General features: G+C 39.9%; 1 protein-coding gene across 2 annotated transcripts in view; it reads left to right on the top strand.

Annotated features, from left to right (window-relative positions):
• The first annotated feature begins 1,113 nt into the window (after positions 1-1,113).
• sacs (sacsin molecular chaperone) overlaps positions 1,114-15,936 on the top strand; it is a 31,841-nt gene continuing 17,018 nt past the window's right edge. For both annotated transcript variants that reach the window (XM_072691702.1, XM_072691701.1), the window contains exons 1-8: positions 1,114-1,325; positions 2,194-2,558; positions 7,227-7,377; positions 12,381-12,471; positions 12,586-12,671; positions 13,556-13,667; positions 13,809-13,955; positions 14,346-15,828. In XM_072691702.1, the coding sequence (XP_072547803.1) occupies positions 2,536-2,558; positions 7,227-7,377; positions 12,381-12,471; positions 12,586-12,671; positions 13,556-13,667; positions 13,809-13,955; positions 14,346-15,828 (2,093 nt within the window). In that variant the 5' untranslated portion in view covers positions 1,114-1,325; positions 2,194-2,535. The remainder of the gene's footprint in view (positions 1,326-2,193; positions 2,559-7,226; positions 7,378-12,380; positions 12,472-12,585; positions 12,672-13,555; positions 13,668-13,808; positions 13,956-14,345; positions 15,829-15,936) is intronic.

Raw genomic sequence — 15,936 nt, 5'->3', positions numbered from 1 at the left:
TTATCACGATTATCACAGTAGACCTAGTGTAAATGTGTAGAAGATAGCACATGCCATGTACACACTTACAGCAGAAATCCAGAGTTCAGATCGCCATTTGCTTAGGCTTAATCTTTAAGCCCACAATAATGACATGAATTCATTCTCTATACACAATACAGTGATAGAAGTCTTGCCCAAGGGCTCTTATTAGTATACAGTAGTATGGTGTACTTGTCCAGGATGGGGATCAAATCAAAGCCTATCACAATAACTATTTATTTTTATTATTTATTTTGGACAATGTATTTTCCCAGGAATAACTGTGACAAATAGGTAAACAATAAGTGCAGCATTATTGTCATTTTAAGAATATTCATGAAACAGATATAATTATAATATAATAACATAATAATGCTACTATATTAGCATTATAAGCAATGTCATTAAAAAAAGCAATGAACATTTGATCATTAAAAATATTCAGACTTTGGGACTACAATACACAAAATGTTAAAATATCATAAATAAATAAAACAAACTTTGCTCTCCACTGACACACCAGAGTCCACAAACCTGCTCTGGTAAAAGCGGTTTCTGTTTGTCCTGCATTGGAATACAAGCTACAGATGTATAATTATTGCTTGAATACATTTTGTAAACAACTACAGCAGCAGTAAAACTGTATTCCACAGTATTATGGTTAAACCTTGGCAGTTAATCCACGGTTCATGTGCATGCCGATCCGCTCTGTGTGTGCAGAGCCGCCATTACTGATGCATTGATCCCTGTGCACACTGCACTTTTTCCCTACATGATAGACGTCGCTATTGGCTTACAGACATGCATGACTAGCCAAACACGGGCTAAACTACACACAAGTAAACACAATGAATAGACAGGCTGTGTGTGTGCACACCTGTGTCATCCGAACACATGCATTAGAAGAGGTGTCCACAAACATTTGGCTATGTGGTGTGCTTTAATATACAGTTTATATACAGTAATCTGTGTTCTTCACGATTTTGAGATTATACACTCTCACCATAACATCAGCCCCCATCTGGACCCCAGGGCTAAACTGTCTCTTTAAGAGCACTTTGTTGCTGAGATGCAGGGAGAGGAAGGGATGGGACCAGTGCTCTGAAAGCGAGCTGAGGGAATCCCAGGTGCCCTGCATGCTAGCAGCATCCACTCTGTGTTCCTGCTTAGACCACCAGCTCAACACCCAACCAGCCCAGAGCAGTGAACTCACTTGGCTTATTGTATCGGCGCGTCTTTACGCATGGGATCTTAAGGCGAGCTGTGCTCTTCTGTGTGCTCATCCCATCTCTGTGAGCCTGGTGGTGAGTAACTGCTCATCTATCGACTTACTGCGGCAGTGCAGGAAGAAAGGGGGGCTTCATTGAGAGCATGACCTGTATCCTCCATCTTTTTTTTTTTTTTTATCCATATCTGCTGTTTACTGTTGAGACTGGCAACAGTTTATGCGGTGTTTAGCCCCAGATGAAGCTGGAGAAACACACAGCGATTGACAATCTATGTATTTCTTTTGGCGCAAGTCTGTGCTGAGAGTCCTTGACTGAGGTTGCATGACGTCATCGGGATGACTGCGCCACAAATGGCTCAAAATCAGTTTCTGAAAGTATGTAACGATGCTTATTTGTCATTTATTGTAAGGTTACAGGGATGTAACATTACAATCACGCCACGTATGGTGCAATAGTGCATATATTTTTTTAATCATAATCAATATAATATAAAGTATAGCTATATAATCGAAAGAGCATCGAGTAGTGATGTAGTAATGAACGATAGTCCTGCGAAATATTACTGTTTATTTCCCCAAACCTACATAGATGTGCACACAACTGTCGATACACAATAAGTGTTTTCTATTTTTTGTATGTAGTTGTGGATTAAAAATGTAATTGTTCTTTTCATATAAAACCGTAATAATTGTTTTCTAATAAAAAGTATAGCTAATAATGTCTGTAAAAAGAAATAAATATAATATAATTAAAAATATATAAATAAATGTAACCTTCGACTACAAATCCCAGCATGCACCGCGACCTCGTGCAGCCAAAGCCGCAGCTACAGCGCCCTGCTACATTGGGCTGTTAGAAACGCCTCGTTTTAAGGGGATTTACCGCGGAGGAAGCTACATACCCCTCTCTTTACCTCTCAGCTCACTCTATTTGTCTCCTACAGGACGATAGCAGTAAGGCAGAGAGGCTGACTTTGAGGAAAATCTGAGAAACGCAGGGGAGCGTAACTCAATACAGGGGCAGTTGGCAGCCCGTTAGACTGCATCGATACCTCGGTGGAGGCGGGTCCACGAGGAAAACACGTCTAAATAAAGCCTATTACAGCAGCATCATGGGCTGATCCTAATGCTGCTGCCGGAATGAAGCGAAAGGAAACGAGAATGAAGACCAAAGTGGAGATTTCCAGAAGAGACCGGTGAGGATATCTGAACCCCAGTGCGAACTAGACTGCAGCTGAATGAATGTGTATGCAGAAGACACATAAGGAGATACTGGCTGGAAAGCGATGGCAGCCAATCACGACCCGTGGTAAGCAGAAGACTTATCTACACGTGGCTTATAAAGAGAATGAAGGCATGGTGATTTGATGCACAGTGCCAGAGATAAGCTGCGTGGTCCCCATTGTTTGAGACCTTGCCATTCATCTCCATTACTGTATGCTGTGAGTGTTAGCTATAATGGTGGAGAAACTCAGGGGGAGGTGACTGCTGAGCATCCTGCCATGATTAAGTTTCTTGGTGTCACTTGGCAACAGCTTCAGGGACCTTTTGTACGAAACAGCAGGCATGGTTGTTGGTGCAGCTTCTGTGCATCCTTAAAAACCCCTCCCTTGCAGAACCAGTGTTTGAGTGATCCATCAGAGGTCAGTCAAGAAATGTACATGACATAGCTCTCCATTGCTCCCCTGTTGAGGGATCTTCTGTGTACACAGCCTCTTGATATATTGAGAGCACCTTTTACTGTGCTTGAACCAAACCCCAGACTGCTTGTTGTAACTACAAGGAGACATGCCTTGCATCTTGAGGAGGCTACTCTAATAGCCTCCAGCATAATTTGATTTGTGTAACAGAGCTAATGTCATAGCAGGAACCATACATTTCTATTAGGCGTCCTGCAGAACATTCACCTAATGATGTTCCATCAGTCAAGGAGTGGAGAATGCAGTGGTTTCTTTGCCCTTTACACCGCAGCAGAAGTAAGAAATCTAAAAAGACTCTTTTATACCCCCCAACATTTAGTTTCAAGGCATTTCCTTTTGTCCATACAGAATATCTGTATATTTATATTTATACAGCTGTATAATTAGCACAGTGTAATGCATCCATAATGATGTGAAATAGAAACTGAATTGAGAAATTGTGGCGATTATTCATATGTTATTTAACTCTCTGAAGTGCGCTGTAAACACTAGTTTGGTGGTTTTGGTGGAAAACCACTACTTTGTACTTTGGATTTGAGTTGCCAAAATTTAAATATGAAGACGTACATTTGAAAGTATGTTGTATAGTTGTTCCCTTTCGACACATTTGACAACTAATGAATGATGTCTCGAGCCTCAGCACTAGAGATGGCTTAATATTACACACTTAAAAATACACAGATCAGCCATAACATTATAAAGTGAAAACATTGATTATCTTCATCTACAGTGGCATCTGCCAAGGGTTGGATATATTAGGCCGCTGATGAACGTCTTCTTGAAGGTGATGTGTCAAAAACAGGGAAAATGGACAAGCATAAGAATCGGAGGCACTTTGCCAAGGACCAGATTGTGTTGTTCTAGACTTTTTGGATCAGAACATCTTCAAAACATCAGGCAGGTGTTGTGGGGTGTTGCCTGTATGCGCAGGGGTCAGGATCTACCAAAAGTGCTCCAACAAAGGACAACCAGTGAACCGGCTACTGGGCCATGGGCATCTGAGGCTCACTGATGCTTATTGAGGTTCTACCTCATGTTGTAAAGGGACTGCTGCTAATGTCTTGGTGCCAGAGACCACAGAAGACCTTTAGAGGTCTAGTGGAGTCAGATCTGACCATCTGAGATGTTATGGTGGTTTGTTGCAAAGGCGCTATCAAAGGGTCTTTGGCGATGCTGTTTGGTTCCCTAATGCACCCCTAATAAAGATGAGTGACTGTGAAGAACCTTTACATTGGTGAAGAACATTTTACATCAAGTAAAGGTTTATTAAGTTTTTGAAGGGTTCTTCACACAGACATACCTCTGTTGTAAAAATGGTTATTTATGGAACTAGAATGGGTTCTTCTGTGGTATCGCTCAAATAATCTTTTGCAGCACCTTCATTTTTAGAGTGCAGTGTTTCTTTTCCGATACCAGTTCTGAAATCTTCAGATACTGACACCAAACAATAAAAAAAGTACTACAATTTAAAATGACCCAATTCTAATTGACGGACTTTGCTTCTAAGAGTAGTCTATCATGGTCAAACTGCTCTTAAACACTACTAACCTACAGGTAGGAATACACAGCTAAGAACATCATATCACACAGTGTGAGTGTGTGCTATTTCAGGCCTGATTTCTTACAGGACAAAATGTGATTCAGTCCTTATTCCCTTCTGATATGTAGGCCTATTCTAGCATTATCAAGAATTGGATCAGTTCTATCTCCACTCGGCACAGTAACTAGCTGAACGCACCACATAACGCTTTATTCATATATGTATATATATACTATAAATTAGTATATTAGTTAAGTACATACTATATGTACATACTATATATAATACTATTATATATCGTCCAGTGAAAAGCATGTATCTCCAAAATGGTGACTTTACAGGACATTTATAGAATTTCTATTGGTCCATTTATCCAGAATATTTTACATAATGTAAATTAAATCTGAGGTATTTCAGTTCTGAATAGCAGTGGCCCTATTAAAACATAATGTAGATAATAAATATGATAATATATAGGAATATATAGGAGTTAAGGAATATTTGCATACTAGGCATATTGCATATTTATAGACTCACAGTGGTTCTACAAACAAGTAAAAGATAATATATATATATATATTTGGGGTATAAGACAAAATCAGTATATTGAAGTTTTACGATATTATTTTTTGCAATACTGTATCAATTCTCAAAAACACAGTATCTTTATTTAATTAAGTTTTACATGTAAAGATTGGTGTCAGACATTGGTTCATTTTGTGTTGTGTTTAAATTTCAACCGCTAGATAGCACTGTTGTCCTCTGTGTTCAGGTCCTGCTGTTTTGATTGCATAAAAGTAAACTTTTCTTAAACTCAGATTTCTGCGTATAATGGTGTGTTTTTAATAGTTTGTATAATAAAAAATGTAATAACATAATTTAAAGATTAAAATTTAGCTAAATATTGAATAGTATCTTCTGTGATATGGATTGTATCGCAAGGTTCTTGCCGCAAAGGTGCCATTGCAGCGTAACATATCGTTGCTGAATCTGGCAGTTAATTATGTTGAGTTACATTTCATGTAAATTGGAATTTCCAAAAATTGCCAAAATCCAAAAAATCTTTCTACAGTGGGGAGAACAAGTATTTGATACACTGCTGATTTTTCAGGTTTTCCCACTTGCAAAGCATGTAGAAGACTGTAATTTTATCATAGGTACTCTTCAACTGTGAGTGATGGAATCTAAAACAAAAATCCAGAAAAATACATTGTATGATTTTTAAATAATTAATTTCCATTTTATTGTGGGAAATAAGTATTTGATCATCTATCAACCAGTAAGAATTTTGGCTCTCACAGACATGTTACTTCTTCTTTAAGAAGCCCTCCTGTTCTCCACTCATTACCTGTATTAACTGCACCTGTTTGAACTCGTTACCTGTATAAAAGACACCTGTCCACACACTCAATCAGTCGGACTCCAGCATCTCCACAATGCCCAAGACCAGAGAGCTTTGTAAGGACATCAGGGATAAAATTGTAGACCTGCACAAGGCTGGGATGGGCTACAGGACAATAGGCAAGCAGCTTGGTGAGAAGGCAACAACTGTTGGTGCAATTATTAGAAAATGGAAGAAATGCAAAATAATGGATAATCTCCCTCGGTCTGGGGCGCCATGCAAGATCTCACCTCGTGGAGCATCAATGATCTTGAGGAAGGTGAGGAATGAGCCCAGAATTACACGGCAGGACCTGGTCAATGACCTGAATAGAGCTGGGACCACAGTCTCAAAGAAAACAATAAGTAACACTCTACGCCGTCAAGGATTAAAATCCTGCAGTGCACGCAAGGTGCCCTTCCTCAAGCCAACGCATGTCAAAGCCCGTCTGAAGTTTGCAAATGACCATCTGAATAATCCAGAGGAGGAATGGGAGAAGGTCATGTGGTCTGATGAGACAAAAATATAACTTTTTGGTTTAAACTCCACTCGTCAAGTTTGGAGGAAGAAGAATGATGAGTACAACCCCAAGAACACCATCCCAACCGTGAAGCATGGCGGTGGAAACATCATTCTTTGGGGATGCTTTTCTGCAAAGGGGACAGGACGACTGCACCGTATTGTGGGAAGGATGGATGGGGCCATGTATCGTGAGATTTTGGCCAACAACCTCCTTCCCTCAGTAAGAGCACTGAAGATGGGTCATGGCTGGGTCTTCCAGCATGATAACGACCCAAAACACACAGCCAGGGCAACTAAAGAGTGGCTCCGTAGGAAACATCTTAAGGTCCTGGAGTGGCCTAGCCAGTCTCCAGACCTGAATCCAATAGAAAATCTTTGGAGGGAGCTTAAAGTCCGTGTGGCCCAGCGACAGCCACGAAACCTGAAGGCTCTGGAGGAGATCTGTATGGAGGAGTGGGCCAAAATCCCTGCTGCAGTGTGTGCAAACCTTGTCAAGAACTACAGGAAACGTCTCATCTCTGTAATTGCAAACAAAGGTTTCTGTACCAAATATTAAGTTTCTTTTTCTGGTGTATCAAATACTTATTTCCCACAATAAAATGGAAATTAATTATTTAAAAATCATACAATGTATTTTTCTGGATTTTTGTTTTAGATTCCATCACTCACAGTTGAAGTTAAAAATTACAGTCTTCTACATGCTTTGCAAGTGGGAAAACCTGAAAAATCAGCAGTGTATCAAATACTTGTTCTCCCCACTGTATGTTGACATGCATTGTATGACAACGACAGTATATAATCAGTGCAGTGATCTGTCTGTCTTTATGCTTTTAGGTTGCTGTTGGTCACAGTCAGTCATGACTACCTTGGCCATAGGGTCTTTCAGGTCCCTTGGTCTGCAACAGTCCAGCACATCAAGCTGCTCGTGTACGAAGAAACGGACTTCCCTGTGTGTGAGCAGCAGCTGCTTCACAGTGGAAAAGTGGTGAGTAGAAATAGTGGAAAACTCTAACAGGGTGGTACAAGCAAAGGTGTTACATGATTTACACTATGTGATTCACCACAAACATAACCAGATGAAGCTGACCCTTTCTCTAATGTCTGAGGTGCTTTGACCACTTATTGGCTATAACAAACCACAAAGCATATCTAACGTGGAATGTAATATATGCAGTGCTTCTTTCAACGTCCACTTGCACATCGTATAGCACACAACAGTTTGACCTCATGGTTAGAGATAGTGACCATCTCTGAGATTGTTGTTTCCCAAATTAGACAAGTCACCCCAGAGTGCCCTCTCCATGTGACCTTAATCAGCACTCAAATATTTGGGTTTATAATCCACTATAACAAAGTGATTAAGAGATTGAGCAGCCGCCAGGCTGTTTAGAATGTGGCCCATTGTGTTGTTATCTGTACTCAGTCCAGGGTAAGAACTCATGACATGCAGATTTGCACTTCCCACTTCTCTGTTCAGCACAGCACATGCAGGCAAGTTCAGGCCTTTCTGCTACCAGCACCTCTGTCTATCACGCTGTACCAGGCCAGGCTCTCGCACATACCAGTACAGATCTCACTTTTTTATCCATATAGGTGTTTCTCCATTTGTGAACAGTACTCGTTAGAGGAAACCTCTCTGACAACATGGGTGGAAACGTTTTAGAAGCTTTAGCAGTTAGTTAGGTAGTTCATTAGTTTATTTAGAGGGTCTGAGCTAAACTGTCTATTAAGCTAAAGTCTTTCACCATTCATACATTAGGGGTGTAAGAAAGTATTGCTATATCGATGTATCACATTATAATGACTTGCAGTACTATATAGATTCTCAAAAACACTGTAACATTTTGTTTTGTTATTATTATTATTATTAATAATAATAATAATAATAAAAATAATACAAATAATAATAATGAGATGGGTGGCAGACAGTAGTTCATTTTGTAGTGTGTTTATTTAACCCCCCACTGCTAGATAGCAGTGTTTTCTTCAGACCCCACCTTTCTGTTTGTATAAAAAGTCAGCTTTTCGTTTTGTTATATATACTATGACACTTTTCCTAAAATTTTAATTTTATTTGGGGTTTGTTCCATTTACAAGAAGAATAAATACATTATTATAAGAGCATAGCTGAGAACACATCATAAATATGACGTAGACCTTTTGTTAGGAATTTTCTCAAGAACAAATTTAAATAATGAACAGGGTCCATTATTTTTTAATAATATACAACTAAACCTGTTGCAGATAAAAGTATAAGATGATTCTGAAATGCTCTCTGACATTCACAGGTTGCAGATAAGTTGTAGATAGCTGTTAAAAAAAAGTATTTTAGCATACAAAAGATATTAGTACTGAAATATTGAATAAAACATCTTAATTCTCTTTGGTGTCTAATTTATGCAGTTTAGTCAACAGTGTTTCCAGGTCCCATTAGGTATGTATGACTTGATTTCTTTCTGCTATATGATTAAAATTATAATTATTTTTGAATTGATAACTGTTGCTGCCCTTCTGGTCTGCTCCCTTTAGTGAGGTTGTTGTTTTCTAGCTCATTGTGATTTTTGCTGCTGTATTATACAGGTATTTATATTTATATTATTAATTCAATAAATCAGTTTGTTGTGATAAATACATTCATAAATACCCTTTGAAAGCCAGATTATACACTTGACACACACTCACATTAGAAGACTCATTTACCTTTATTACAGCTTCATGGAGAGACTACTTGTTGTAGAAAGTGCCTCGTCTGCGATTAGTGGCATTTGATTTAAAAAAATGTTCTTAAATGCTTAACTGTTTGAAATGTGATGAAAAAATAATAGACAAAATAATGCTAAGAAAGCTTTACAGAATGAACTGTTGGGCTAAAGGCCCTGAGGTGAACATGACCTGTACTGAAGCAATTTTCTGACTCCTTGCCTTTACTACTCTACACGCCTGGCCCTAAAGGAGGGAGCCTGCGTGAATGAAAAGAGCAGGTGGGCGAGCACTCAGCTAGCCTACGTACGTCAAGCACAGAAAATAGTCACAGGCGGTGTTGTCCACAGATCCTGATCCAGTCACCCAGGGTATCCTCAGGGACTGAGGTTCCATTCACTGATACAACGCAGCTTAAAAAGTTTAAGGGCAAGTCAGGAGTTTATTTTTCACTTTGTAGAGACTTGTGCCTGTGTAACAGTGTTAGATAATAAAAATAGTTACTGCAGATGTTGGCGTTGGTCCAGCGTCTGTAATAAGCTTGGGAATTTGTAGCTTTTGGTGATGCTTGCTGGAGATGCTGTGACAAGTTGGGCTTCCTGGCATGCATTCCTGACCATGTTAGAAAGAGTCTGATGTGTCAAAGGAAGATGAGTGGTTTAACCCATAGAAATGTGCAGGTATTACTAATGCTGATAAAAGCTTTTTGTAATCGATATGTGTTTTTTTTTCCACATGTAGCTCAGCAGATTGTAGCCCACTTTTAATAGATGCCACATTTGTGTTTGTAAGTAGATGAGGTGATGTTTAGCACAACTTTAGGAAATCAGTTTTTTTGTTGTATTTCTTTTCTTTTTCTTTTACAAATGTTTTACATTGTTAACAAGCAGAAAACATTTGAAGTACAGACACAACCATTAAAAACATTTATACAATTGAAATTGATTATATGACTCATGAAATTAAATATCTAATTACGTAATTAAATTTGATGAATACAGCAAAACTAAGGCAACAACTAAGGAAATTACTTCTTTAAAGTTCGGGATGGAAAAGTTAATCAAAAAAATCATCGAAACCAACATTCAGAACCTACCTTCACACTGAGTGAGCAACTCTAGCAGCTTTTATAATCGTGCATTAATCGCAATCGAGGTATAAATGTGCGGTTAATCTGGATATTAATTTGAGGTCATATCGCCCAGCACCATATACTAGTTTCTTATTGTATTATCAATTTAATAATCAGTTGCAAAGAATAATTTGTTCACCTTTTATTAGCTCAGGTGTTCCATCTGACATTGTTCTTGTCAAAATATAGTTTAGGCGTGAGTTGTGTGTGGGTTGTACATGTCCACTTCTCCATCATTTTTATAATAATTTATCATTTTTATAATATATTTTATATATTATAATTCTTTCTAAATTCTTTATTACCTTTATTTAATTTTTTAAAAAGAGGTCGTCTTCAGTCTAACTACACATCTGTATTGTGCTGATTCCCATCCTTTTTCACTGGGTGTGGTATTGCTTGGCACATTATTGGAATCTCTTCTACAGAAAGACTGCACAGTGATTGTTGTGATTAATCTGAACAGCATTCATGACTGATTATGTTACATTTACTTTTATCCTTTACATTACATTGAATATTTCCTTTGAAAGTGGTAGAAAGCATTTACATTTACGGAATTTAGCAGACACTCTTGTTCAGAGTGACTTACAAAAGTGCTTCACTGTTTACCCAAGAAAAACCTCAGCTAGTTTGAATAGACAAAAAATTCAAAGATCTTCTAAGTTTAGACATTACTAAACACAAGTCAGTAAGGTCACCACTGTACTATTCGCCCAAGTATTCTCAGAAGAGGTGGGTCTTCAGTCTGCGTTTGAAGACAGCGTGAGACTCTGCCGTTCGGACACCCAGGGGACGTTCGTTCCACTGCTTGGTGCCAAGACAGAAAAAGGTCTGGACGCTTCCGTGGATCTTAAAGGATGGTGGGTCGAGCCGAGCCGTACTCAAAGCTCGAAGGGCTCTTGGTGCAAATCGGCTTTTGACCATTGCCATCAAGTATGGAAGGGCTGGTCCATTCTTGGCTTTGTAGGCCAGGGTCCGGGTTTTGAATCTGATGCAGGCAGCAGCTACAGGAAGCCAGTGAAGAGAACACGGCAGTATGTAATGTAATGTAATGTAATGGCAGTGGAGTGACATGGCTGAACTTGAAACGTTGAAGACGACCCGTGCCGCTGCACAACCAGTCTGGTTGACCAGCTTCATGTTCATAGACCAGCTAGTACATCAAACTTAAATGACCTCAATTATGCTAGTTAATCACCTTAGTAGCTAGTTAGTAGCTAGTTAATTACCTGGATAGGGTATGTTTTTGTCTAGATGACCAGCTTTTCAAGCACTTTCACCATCAAAGACCATCTTAGACCATCTGAAACCAGCCATTAGCAAGTTCTAGACTTGAGCTTGAATTTTCAGCAGGGACTGGCGTGGCAAAATGGCAAAGACTTTGAAGGTACAACTCATTTTGGAATTCATTTTTAGAGCAAGTTAAAATTAGTAAAATTATGTATCTGATGTCTGTGGTAATCAGTGGAGTGGAGGGTCTGATCTAATGCTCTTGCTTGCGAGCTTAATCAGGCTGCAGCTGCAAGTGCCAGAACATGCTGAGCATAGTGGGTGAGATAGCAGAATCTGAGGTTTTCACCTTGGACAGTCAAAGGCAGCAGGATCTGAACTGGCCCTGTTTCAAGACCTGTGGAGAAAAAAGGCAAAGAGGCTGTATACCCCAGTGATTCAGGGGATAATTGAAAATGCTCTCCAGCCTCTTTGACTTGTCAGAGGGGGTTTAAACATGTGCATTATAAAGAAAGATACTGATGAGTGCAGAAAGAAAAAGATAAGAAGGAAGTATTTAGGTAATCACTGAATCTACAGCTCTACATCCCCACATCTCTCAGATGTTCAAAATGACCTGTAGATTTCTTCATAATGGTCTCATAAATCAAATGCAGGGGAACTGAGATTGACTGTAACCATGTACATGACACCATAACACAGACACTGATGTGGCTCCTTCTCTGTGCATAATCTAAATCCAAGCGTTCATAATCTCCATAATCTCCTAATCTAAATCACATAATCTCCTAATCTAAACCTAAGCATTCATAATCCCAACATTGGTGTAATACAGATTGCTTTAGCATACAGCTTGCTTTGCTGTAGGTACAGTTATTGGCATTATGTCTTTAAAATCAATTTGTGCTTTACCTCTTCTATAGATTATTGACCAAGTTGAAGTTGGATCGTTGGTACCACAAGGGAGTTGTGAAATATTCATGACGCTGCACGGGCGAGGCCTGAGAGGGGGAGGTGAGATTAGTATGGACCTTGTGGACAAACAATATGCCTGTCTGCAGAATGCATGTAAATTGAATTAAAGATTGTGTTTCCTGCACTTTCTTTATCTCTAATGCTTTCTTACAGGGAGGTTTGGGCAAACTACACCACCTTTGGTGGAGTTCCTGAAGGACATTTTACGGAGATACCCAGAGGGTGGACAGATATTGAAAGTAAGGTGTCATGATGGATATAAAATGAGCTGAAAGATACATTACATATAAAATTGTTACAAAACAAAATATGCAGTCCTAAGGGCCTCTTTACTGAAACAGCTAGATATAAAGAGGTTTTCAGGTTTGATTCCCAGCAAAGACTCAAGTATCAATGATTAGAAGTTTCCTAGAGCATAACTGGCCATAGTCTTAAAAGAATGGCCTCTCTTCCTCTTGATACAGAGTGATACTTGTCAGTTGCGAATGACCCTTTGGTCACAGATTTAGCTGTTAGTACTGTCCTGGAACATTGTTTGACTGATATGTTAAAAATATACTACATATATCTGGTCAAGGTTGGTAGCAGGGCTGGCCTGAATAATTTGCTCAATGCTCAAGTATTCATTTGTTATGTTGGAATTCTATAGCTAATTCTATTGTTCGCGCCAGCCCTACTTGGTAGCTGTTGTGCTTTAGTCAAGAACTAGGTAGTGGGTGGCAGTTTGCAACAGCTGAGAAGATACAAGATGAATATAAGTTTCAAATGATTTCTATTCAGTAACAGGAAAGATTTTTATATCTAAAATATGTTATACCAGAACCTGAGGGATGGTTTTCACAATGATTACCTGGGTTGTCAAACGGTTTTAGAGGAAGACTGTTACCCTCTTTCCACCATGTGGGTATGTTTACAGCTCAAAATAGCATAGACAAGCTTTGCTGACAATGTGTGCTCAATATAGCACATACATAGTGAGGGTCCAGTGTTTTTAATAGACAAAAACCTTGTTAATGCAAGAATAAAGCAAATATTTTCACACTCCAGGTTTAACCTAATGAACAAAAGTAGACAAGTATCTGTACACCAAATTTACCAGTGATTTTATGTCTGCCTGTTCTAGGAGCTGATTCAAAATGCAGAGGATGCAGGTGCGACCGAAGTTAGGTTTTTGTATGACGAGACTGAATATGGGGTGGAGTCACTGTGGTCACATGATATGGCCCAATACCAAGGTAAAAGAAAAGAAGAAAAAATGTGTAATATTCTTATAAATGGACCAATAAAAATGCTCCGAAGTTACTTAAAATCTTTTTGCACTGACTTCCATTGAAAGTTAAGAAGGTTAAAACTGAGCTGTTACAATATTTTTTCAGGAACTGCCTTGTATGTGTACAACGATGCAGTTTTCACAGCAGAGGACTGGAATGGAATTCAGGAAATTGCAAGGAGCAGGAAAAGAGAGGACCCTTTAAAAGTTGGACGATTTGGTATTGGATTCAACTCTGTTTACCACATAACAGGTAATGGGCACGATCATATTCATTATTGTGTAAAAGACTGAAGTCTTCTTCAGTGTTTTCCGTTGCCAATATAGCAATACTCCAGAAATGTACCTGAACACACCTCATTTCGGGACCAAAATATATTATCAAATATATTATCAAGCAATGATTGAAGAATATGAGCACTCCAGTACTGCAGGTGGCGCTGTTGTGTGTATATATGACTATTGGAAGAGGATTGTATGCTGTACACTTTCGCCTGTTTAGCGCAGAAGTATACAGAGACCTAAGGAGTTTGTAATGGATATGGGTCTGAACCACCGTGGTGCACTCAAAACTTTAAGTACTATGACTGTAAAAAAAATTACAGTGTCTTTATTATTATGTCTTTTCTTTTTTTCTTTCCAGATGTTCCAAGCATATTCAGTGGGGATCAGATTGGAATGCTGGACCCTCATCAGATGCTTTTTGGAGTTCATGAGTCTGGTCAGTGCTGGAACTTAAAGGCAGACATAAAGGAAATAATGGAGCTTAATGACCAGTTTGCTCCATTCTTTGGCCTGTTCGGCAGTTCGGAGAATACCATTAAAGAGGGCAATTTTCCAGGAACGCTTTTTCGTTTCCCCCTCCGCATGAAACCTTCTCAGTTGAGCAGCAACATCTACAACAAAGAGAAAGTTCTAGAGCTGTTCGAATCCTTCAAGGCTGATGCAGACACAGTGCTGCTTTTCTTGAAGAGTGTGCAGAAGGTCTCTCTGCATGTGCGTGAGTCAGATGGTACTGAACGGATGCTCTTCCAGGTCACAGCAGGCGAGAATGCTGAACACAAGCTTGAAAGGCCCAACTCGCTGAAAACTCTGGGTTTGGCCATAGACAGCTACAGCAATGGTGTGCCAAGTGATTCAGTCACCTGCGCCACATACCAGCTCACCATTGAGGTACAGGACGAAACTGCCAAGGAGAGCCAGAAGACCACTTGGCTGGTTTGCAATGGCATAGGTGGGCGAGGCATGTGTGGTGAACTGGACTCCCTAGCGGATGATTTGAAGTTCATCCCAACCATTGGCATTGCTTTGCCACTGACTCTTCTTGACGAGGAGAAAGGCGCAACGTCTGGCTTTTTAGGTCGGGCATTCTGCTTCCTTCCGCTGCCCTTGGGAGAGGAGAGCATGACAGGGTTACCAGTGCATGTGAGCGGCTTCTTTGGCTTGACTGACAACCGCAGGAGCATCAAATGGCGGGAAGTGGACCAGTGGAGGGACCCAGCGGCCCTTTGGAATGAACTCCTTATCGTAACAGTCATCCCTAGGGCTTACTACACACTCATCATGGAGACAATTAGGCGTGTTCAGAACAAGAAGGACCAAGATTTCCCTCTCTCACCCGGAGGCATTTATGGAGCCTGGCCTGATCCCAACAAGACACGTCCACACTGGAGACCTATTCTTGAGCCCCTGTTCCGTGACTTGCTCCAGCAGCCAGTCATCTACTCACTCAGCAGCACTTGGGTCCAAATGGATGACACTGTGTTTTCAGAGCTAGACTCCACGAGGGACAGTGCAGAGACAGTAATGACATACCTCCAGAGCTCAGGGATGACACTGGCCAAAGTACCAGCCACCATTGCAGCGGTTCTAACCACATTTGTCTCCAAACCTGACAGTCTGAAGAAAGTGAACCCTTCTTTTGTACGACAGACACTGAGGAAAACCAGGCACAAGGGGCCCTCCCAGGAGAAACTGCTCCTGCTTGAGTTTATCCTCAGCGATGCGTGCTACAGTGACCTCATTGGACTAGAGCTGCTGCCTTTGCAAAATGAGACTTTTGTTGCTTTTTCCTCCTCTGTGAGCGACAAGGATGCTGTGTATATTGCCTCTGAAGAGTATCCAAGGTATGAGGTTAAATATTGTTATGAGTGACTGTTACATTTGTGGCATAGTGTAGTAGTGCCTATTTAGATCACAGCAGATTGTTCTAGTATGGTGTAAAAGAACCAACG

This window comes from Salminus brasiliensis, chromosome 11 (genome assembly GCF_030463535.1).
Source record: "Salminus brasiliensis chromosome 11, fSalBra1.hap2, whole genome shotgun sequence".
Lineage (NCBI taxonomy): Eukaryota > Metazoa > Chordata > Actinopteri > Characiformes > Bryconidae > Salminus > Salminus brasiliensis.
The sequence above is the reverse complement of the archived record's forward strand: the minus strand, read 5'-3'. Positions and strand labels throughout refer to the sequence as shown.